Source organism: Amphibalanus amphitrite, unplaced genomic scaffold (assembly GCF_019059575.1).
Source record: "Amphibalanus amphitrite isolate SeventyFive unplaced genomic scaffold, NRLGWU_Aamphi_draft 000053F_arrow, whole genome shotgun sequence".
NCBI lineage: Eukaryota > Metazoa > Arthropoda > Thecostraca > Balanomorpha > Balanidae > Amphibalanus > Amphibalanus amphitrite.
The window spans coordinates 148,156-157,147 of NW_024881549.1; the positions used below are offsets into that span (position 1 = coordinate 148,156).

At 55.2% G+C, this 8,992-nt stretch overlaps 1 protein-coding gene across 2 annotated transcripts in view; it reads left to right on the plus strand.

Moving 5' to 3' along the window:
• LOC122377932 (insulin-like growth factor-binding protein complex acid labile subunit) overlaps positions 1-7,157 on the plus strand; it is a 48,444-nt gene extending 41,287 nt beyond the window's left edge. For both annotated transcript variants that reach the window (XM_043358548.1, XM_043358549.1), the window contains one exon: positions 4,047-7,157. In XM_043358548.1, the coding sequence (XP_043214483.1) occupies positions 4,069-5,595 (1,527 nt within the window). In that variant the 5' untranslated portion in view covers positions 4,047-4,068 and the 3' untranslated portion in view covers positions 5,596-7,157. The remainder of the gene's footprint in view (positions 1-4,046) is intronic.
• Positions 7,158-8,992: the final 1,835 nt, after the last annotated feature.

Consider the following 8,992-nt stretch of genomic DNA (forward strand, 5'->3'; position numbering starts at 1 on the left):
GCCTCTGAAAGATAGGAATACAGGCAAAGTTAGCTGTAGTAGTGTCAATGATAATAGACATGACATTTTTGTCCTTTGACATAGGTACATTTGTTGAACTTGAAGTACAAAAAGGTACAAAATAAATTGGTTTGTTTCAAGACACGCACACTGCACAAAGCCGCACAGACATTACACAGGCATATGAAATTGGTACACATAAAAATTGATGATTAAAAAGGTCAAAACTTGCAATAATAATTGAAGTAAAAGTTACAATCACAATCATTTGATTTAAAATGGCTTGACATAACTAACAAGACGCAACGCTCCTATTCTATTATGCTTTCATTATCCTCCACATATCAACCAGCTTGATACCAGGCTGTGCAATAGTGCGTACATAACTCCATGTTGCCATTTTATTAGAGCAAGGGGGGTTACAACAACAATGCTAATGTCAAACCCACATCTGCAACCCGTACTGCAGTTTCAATCACCTTACAAGCACACCTTCTGGCAGTTTGATAGGCAGAATGGTCATTACTACATTCCCCTCATATTCAACACATATTCCCTTTATACAGATACAGTTTAGACCTGGTTATGGCAAGCACTTTCGAGAAAAGATACGATTAAAGTCCAAGACAAAGGTCGAGAGAAACAACACCAACATAAAACACCGACTATGTAGCACTAATACTGTCAAATTCATTAAAATATATACATGAGTCGATCAGAAATTTACTGTAGATTTCGAAAATGGTGTCAAATGCCACTCAAATACCCCCATTCGCATGTACGAAGCAATAAAACACTGACCTTCAATTCCGCGTGCCATTCTCCATAGGCCACTGTGTATTAAATAACGCGTTCACTGATAGCAAAAAAAGAGACCCACATATGACGCGTTTGCTACCAGCCAATCAGCGCTCGAGTTACCGGGCGCTGATTGGTGGAGAGGGCCGTCGTTAGCAGCTAATTACACGTTGTTTTCCCTGAACATGTGCGTGAGCGCTGATGCTGCTCACGGGCTGTTGCCATTTTTCGTAATGCTGAAGGCACGGGAGCGATCCCCCCTGGTACCTTCAGAAACCCTGTGGGTTCGTCTTTAGAGACCGGCACGGACTCAGACGCCGATGGGGCCCTCAGAGTCGCCGGTGTGGGGCCTTTAAATGTCACCGGTGGGTGGCCGTCATGTACGCCTTAAGAGACACTAGTATGGGGCCTCTGCAGATATGGCAATATGGGGCCCTTGGAGGCGCCAGTGTAGGGGTTTCACAGTCGCCGGTGATGGCCCTGACAGGCGCCGTTGTGGGGGCTCTCAGAGACACTGGTTTAGGGCCATCACAGGCGCGCGTGGGGCCCTCAGAACTGCTGTTACGGGACGGACCCTTCATAGGCCGACAAGAAGATATTAAGAGGTCACCGGTGTCTTCAGGAGCCTTGTGGGGTTCTCAGAGACCGGCATGGTGCTCTCAGACGCCGCTAGGACCCTCCGAGTCACCTGTGTGGGGCCGTCAGGGTCGCTGGTAACTGACGAAGGCCCTCAGAACCGCCCATGTAGGGCTTTTATTTTAAAGGCGTTGGTGTAGGGCCTCAGAGTTAGGGGTGTGGGGCCCTCAGAGATGCAGGTATGGCGCTCAGGTGCGCCGGTGAGGGCCCTCACAGTCGCCGTTATAGGGGCCCTCAGATAAATGGGTGTGGGGCCATTACAGGCAGGTGTAGAGCTCCTAGAGCTGGCTCCCTATAACCCAGCCAGCAATTTGGTTCGGCGCAAGTCCGTTTTGTCTCGGCAACTCCGACATGCCAGACTTGGGCCAGTGTAAACGGAACGCTGTCAGAGCCGGGGTTTGGGTCGATATGGCTCTATTCCGGTTAGCCAGTCTTTGCCGTGGCGCTCCCGGGTTGGTATGGTTTCGGACCGACAAGTCTGGCTCAAATCCGGCTCCCTGCCACGGCTCAAGTCCGGCTCCCTACGACCAAGTCCGGCTGCCTCATAGCTGCTCTGGCTTACTGTGGCTGAAATACGGTGGAGGTATAGAGGTATACGGCACGGCTGATGCGGCATAAGTCCGGCTGTGGTGCGGGAGAGCTCCGGGATCGTGTGTCAGCTCCAGTATGTAGAGCCCCAGACCTTGCCCGTACTTTAGCCGGAGCAAATGCCGGAGCTAGCCAGAGTAAAACCAGCTACGGCCCATACCAAATTTGCTGGCTGGGAATAGGCCGGTTAGGACCCCCAGAGGCCGGCAAGTGGCCCTCAGAGGCCGGTAAGGGGCCCTCAGAGGCCACCAAGGGGCCCTCAGAGGCTGGCTAGGGGCCCTTGTGGAGATCTTAGTGTTGGTACTTGTGGGCCCATGAGGTGTTCTTACGAGCCCTGTGGGCCCTTCTGTGTCCAAATATGGCCAACGTGGACCCTCAGCGGCCAATTGGCGCCGCATGGCCCCTCAGGCCCGAATAACCCGAAGAGCCCATGAACCTGATGGGGGGGGGGGGGGGCATGTGCCTCACGGGCCCACCTGGCTACGCCACTGAGGAAAATCGTAAACCCGTAAATATCGAAATGCGTCATGCGATCACTTGTCATTTTTTTCAGCGATGTATTGTAATCGTCTGATTACCGCCAGAGCCTCGTAGCTACCGTTGCCTCCGCGCAATGTCCGCCCCTGCGGACCGCAAGGGCTGCTGCACCGGTGCTAATCGCCGTCATCGGTTTCTGTCACTTTAGTACAGAGGTGCCGGGGCTGCTGCCGAGCTGCCGGCAAATATACGACTTTTTTCGGAAAGATGTTTCTGTAATGAAGTAGCCAAGTACTAGGACGAACAGAATAATTTTCAAGAAGAACGTGCTACCCTTGGGAAATATTAGTGGAAATCCCGGGATTATCAGTACCTTATGGGGATACCCAACCCTGCCTTGTACGCTTGTGCCCCATGGCAAAGCTGCAATCTTTCACCCGGTGCAGCCGCGCAGGGGTTGAGCACCCCCAACCATTTTGAAAAATCGACACCCCTGCTTGTGTGCCGTTATAAGACGCAAAAATTAGGTACTACCCGATTTTAAGGTCTTAGGTCAGCCAGTGACCTCTTAGGTCAGGTAAGTGCCACAAGGCACGGGCTCGGTTTTAGGTTAATTACTTTTCCAAAAATGGTCGCACTGCCGCGATTTTGGCATCATCGTGTCTGTCTAGCTCAGGCGCGTTGAATGCTATACTTGGTGTTCGGGTGAAGTCAACTTAAGGTGTTAACCTCGGGTCAAGGTCAGGTCGGAGCCCCTCAGGTCACGAAAATGGTTGAAGGAGGTCATATCGCATATCATTCGATTCGGCAGGTCTTCCTGCGTCCAATGGTGGCTTTCCCGACTCTCTAGCTCCATCTGATCAGGAGTTATTGACGAAAAACTTATATGGCCTTAGTGACGTCATAAATGACGTCACGCAAAGTCAACAATGCTAAAGTCAAGCACTGGACCTTGCAAGGAGTGCATGAAACCATTCCCGGTGCCCGAATAGCAGCTCCCAATTTCCCTTGTTGACTTAAAGTGGTGCTAGATCCTGTATTATACTCAATTATGACGTCATAACTTAATAGATTCACGTCATATATTTTGTGCTTGACATCCAAATGATAGCTTACATATGACAGAGAAGGTATGCAAAGTTTTATGAAGTTTGCTTCACTAGTTGTGGAATAACAAGCAAAAAACTTTTGCGGAAAGGCCGCTGGCCTCTCGCTGGAGCGTTTCCGACCAGTGTGCCCCGTAATGACCGGCTCTGCCCGGCCGGCCCGACCCTTGTGAGACCCGGGAATGGACATTGGACTCGACTGGCTGCAGGGAGCGGCAGAACTCGTAATTCGTATCCCAGTCGGTATCACGGCGGCACGAGTCATGTCGACTGTCTTCTTGTCCTGTCCGCGTGTCAGATTGTCGTCACGGCCTCTCATGTTTGTTGGAGACTCTGTATGTGTCTCTGTGCCATCAGTTGGCAGTTACGGTAACCCGCCGATGTTCGTGGTCCTGTTTGTTGACGTGTTAGCTGACAGTCTCCCCTCTTTGTTTTCCCCAGATGTCGTGACGGGGCCGACGCGATGCCCCGCGGCCGGAGTAGTTTGCTGCTGCTGCCGCTAGCGGCGCTGATGTCGGCGGCGGCCGCCTTCTGCCCTCCGCGGTGTCGGTGTGACGACATCACGCTCACGGCCGACTGCACGGGCGCCCAGCTGGACAGCTTCCCGATCACGCTCAACCCGCGCCTGCGCCGCCTCATCCTGGTCGACAACGCCATCCGGCGACTCGACACCAGCATGGTCTCATCGTACACGCACCTCGAGTTCCTCGACATGCGCCGCAATGGCATGCTCAGCGTACAGGCCAACAGCTTTGAGCGCCAGCAGCGGCTGCTCGAGCTGCGCCTGGGTCAGAACCAGCTGGGACAGCTCGAGGAGGGCGTGTTCAACGGGCTGCGCCGTCTGCGCGTGCTCGACCTCAGCGCCAACCAGCTGCGGGAGGTGCCCGACGACGCGCTGCGGCCGCTACAGATGCTGACGGACCTGGACCTCTCAGAGAACCGGCTGGCGGCGCTGTCCCGGGACGCGCTGTCGGGCGCCGTCAGCCTGCGCCGGCTGAGTCTGGCCAGTAACCTGCTGACGGCTGTGCCGACGGAGGCGCTGCAGCAGCTCTCTCAGCTGGACGACCTCAGTCTGGCCGGGAACAGCATTGAGCGCCTGTCGGCCGGGGAGCTGGGCCGCGCCGCGCCGGCGCTCACACAGCTCAGTTTGGCCGGGAACCGGATCGCGCCGCTGCCGGATGGCGTGTTCGACGGTCTGGCCGGCCTGCGGCAGCTGAACGTGGCCGACATCGGGCTCGACTCGGCCGACGAGGAGACGTTCACCGGCCTGGACCGGCTGGAGGAGCTGCACCTCAGCGGGAACCCGCTCTCCCGGTTGGGCCCGGCGCCGCTGGAGCGGCTCCACCGGCTGACATTGCTCTCAGTGCGCGCCTGCCCCGGCCTCAACACCATCGAGCCGGACACGTTCAAACACAACCCGGCGCTGGCCACCCTGCGGCTCGAGGAGAACCCCAACCTGACCGAGCTGCCCGACAAGCTGCTGCTCTTCCTGCCGCTGCTGCGCTCGCTTAGCCTGCACGCCAACTCGCTGAGCTCTCTGACGGAGAGCACGGCCGACTGGCGGAACCTGGCGGCGGACCTGGGCGGTAACCCGTGGCGCTGCGACTGCGCGCTCCGCTGGCTGGCCGAGCTGCCGCCGGAGGTGAACATCAGTGGCGCCATCTGCGCGGCGCCGGACCGGCTGCGGGGCACCTCGGTGCGCGGCCTGTCCGCGGAGGACCTGGACTGCGGCGCGGCCGACTCCAGCTCAATGGGCCTGGTGATTGGTCTCAGTGTGGGCGCCGCCGTGTTGCTGCTAGCACTGGCCGTCGGCGCGTGCTACCGCTACCGGCGCCGGCTGCACAAAATGTTCAAAGTGCTGCCGTGGCGCGAGCGGGTCGGTCTGAAGCGGAAACAGGAGCCGTACCACCGCGGTCAGACTTATTACTGCCACGATATGTACGACCCGATCCACCCGCGCGACAAGCCCATCCCAGTGACCGAACTGTGATGACCGGCCGCCGCCAGTGGCCGGTGCTAGCTACCAAAGACGGCGCTCTGTGGCGCCCGGCCGCGGCGCCGGAGACAGTGGACGCACACACACAGTGACGCTCGCTCTCCTAGTCTGGGGTGGGACGGGCCGCGCGCGGCCGGCCGCGAAGCATATCATTCTCTGTGCGCTGACGGTGGCGTGGCGCGCAGCTCTGCTGCCGTGAGCTCGTGGCGCCGTGAGCCTGTGAGTGAGTGAGTTGGTGAGCCGGTGCAGCTGCCAGTTAGGGGCGGGCTACGCTCCGCGCGGGGCGGCAGCGATCCTAGTCTTCCCGGGTTGGGCGGCGGCCCGCGGGCCCGAGCCGGGAGTGGGGGCCTCCCGAACATGGCAGACGCTGTGATGTGCACTCATTTTATGTATGCTGTCTGTTGTGCATTCGGATCGTGTTTTTGTTCCATTAGATTTGTATAGCCGGTAAAGTTATCGAGATTCAAGGACAAGGTTCCCAGAAGTTTTTCGTAGCATAGTTTTACTTTGTCGCTGCCCGCCAGACTGTAAATTAAAACTTAGACTGTCGGGGCGGCAAAAACTGGCCAGCATAGGCACAGACGAGCCTTTTTTATCGATGCGTGCCGCACTTATCGGTGCCTCTGTGAGCGTCGTCGATATCTGATCGGCGCTGACCCCGCGTCCTCTGCCCCGCCCCCTCCGCTCCTCTTCTCCCCACTTTGAGCTCTCCCTCGGCCGCCGCTGAGACCCTCTCTAGTCCCCGCTCGGACCGGCTCGGTCGGAGCGGCCCCCGGTTCGGTGCAGCTCCTCGGCAGCTGGTCCCTGGTCTCCTCTCGACTGAGGACCGCCTGTTACCGGGCCGCCGCTGCCCCAAAGTTGGCAGTTAATGTCAGCGGTACGGACGGCCCACTCCAGGCGGGAGTTCGGTGGAGGGCTCTCAAATCTGTCGAGTACGTCAGACCTGTCCGCTCGCCCGACAAGCTGATACCTTTGTGTGTTGTTTACCCCTGTGGCGAGGACGCAGCTTTGCGCCCAAGGTTGTCGGCGGTCGTTTTGTGCTGTTACCTCTCAGATGCTCACTGCCCGCCGCGTGCGTGCGTGTGTTATGCTCAGTTCCTGTGTGGCTTGGAAGGTCGACCGGCTGCGACCGGCCCGTTTGTTTTTGTTATTCATGCATTCCAGTTTGGTGATAGGCGGCGCGCATCCGGTGTCTGACCGGTCACCGCCTATTGGGCCGCCCCCGCCTCCCCCCCCCTGCCTAGTCCAGCTCCCCCGTCATCGGTCGGCCAGGCTACAGTCACTCCATCTATGCAATGTATTCATAGCGTCTTACTGTGCAGCCGCGGCTCGTGAAGCTCACTGAGTTTGTGAGCTGAGCTGAGCCGGACTGAGCACTGTTGCCGTCTCTGTCCACTGAGGGAGGGAGGGACGGGCTGTGACCGACACAAGCCCCGTCAGACATTGATTGCTCTCTTATTCGTACGTCAGTGCCGAGTCGCTCGCTTCATCCGTTTTCGTATGTGCCAAGCCTGTAAATGCTGTACTCGAATATTACAGTCGATCACACGATGCCAGTGGTTGTTTGGTTGTTTTGGTGATTGGTGAATACCAGGCGTGTTTGCTATCCAAGCAGCCAGGGAGCAACGCAAACTGATAAAAAACGTTTACTAATTTCCTAGTTATCCGGCCACTTTTCACTAACAAAATGCGAGTAGAATTGAAGCCTACTCGCATTTTGTTAGTGAAAAGTGAAGTGTACTCGCATTTTGTCAGTAAAAAGTGGCCACATAACTATAGGAAATTTTTAACTTTACAGTGTAGATTTGGGCGGCGAAGCTCATCACTCAAAGCATGCTACCGTGTTAGGAACTCGTCTTGACGATTTTCGTAGTCAGTAAAGGCCAAACGATCTTGTCCTTGTGACACACGTTCTCAGTTGGCCCGATAAACAAACATTGATGGGAGGCCACACGCTGAATATTGCATGGCGTCTGCTTTGATACTCAACTTGTGGTGCTGCCGTAGTCCGTTTGTGTGCACAGTGCTGGTGCTTCGTCAGAACAAACAGCTTCAAGCTGGCTGTTCAAATTGTACGGTACGGCACCGGGCAGGGCGATTTCACCAATTGACAATCGCAATCCGTGGCACAACTTCCCCGAAGTCCTTAGTCGGGTGTACATATTTGTAATGTGATTGCAATGTCGCTCTTCATATCTGGTCTCTGAGTAAATCTCGTTTTGCAAAAAGGAACTACACGAGTTCAACATATTGCCTACATCATGCGAACCAATCACGGTTTGAACTACCCCCGAAAAGTCATAGCACTGAGAGATTGGAGACAGCGAATTGCTTCACTGTGCCAACTGCCAATAATATGCAGTCGCATTTTCGCGTAATACCACCTTCACCTAATAGGTACCCGTCCGAGTCCCTCTGCACAGTGCACACGAGCACGACATTCGCGCTCAGGCAGCGGGAAGTACCGAGGGTGGGTGCCGGACATCACGGCGGAGCGTGCAGCGGCGCTATAGGTGCGGTGGACGGATGAAGTTACCGTCTCATTAGCGGGGACTGGCATGGGGCGTTGTGTTATCGTTGTGCTTCCGTAACCGTGCTATTAGTGGCAGAGTAATATCGCCTGCTAGAAGGACTTGCTACTAGGGACAGGACTAAGGACACGTAACGTTACTGGTTTGTCAGTGGCGCTGTACCGGTTTATTGGCGGTCCTGTCGGTTTTGGAACGTCAATGGTTCATTGGCGACACTTCCGCCCATTAATTCGGCCGCGACCAAAAATATAGGTATAAGCGGTGCTCCCGGACTTAGCATTTTAGGGTATATATTCACTATATAACATATAGTAATATATAATAACATATATATATAAAGCAACTGAAACGGAGGCCCGGATTCGCGACAGTCTCAGTCTTGGACAGCCAGCACGGCGGTGGAATTCACATGGCACGTCTGGACCCGACGCAACGTCGCGGAAAATCCCGGGATAAATCACATGCTGCATGCAAATAATGTCGCAAGTGTGAATGAATGAATGAACGAATGAATGAATAAAATGCCGCTGTGTTGCTGTGCCGTTCATACCCGTGGTTCTTTCCTCCCTCTTCTCCATCTCCACATCGCTTACTGACGTCTCAAAACAATGAAATACCGGGCCAATGCCTCAACTCTAAACGCCAGTCGTTCGGCCGCGAAAGCTGGGTATAGGTAATCGAATCAGGATTGTGTTTGAATGGAGGGCAAATACTAAACAGGCATTACTTAGGCATCTACCTACATGTGTGATGTGGTACGTTACTAGCCAATAAATAACGGGCACAAGAGTGAGAGTGCGCAGGGGCCGACCAGAACTCGGCCGAGTGAACTGGACTCATTACGGTGCATATCAGCTCGT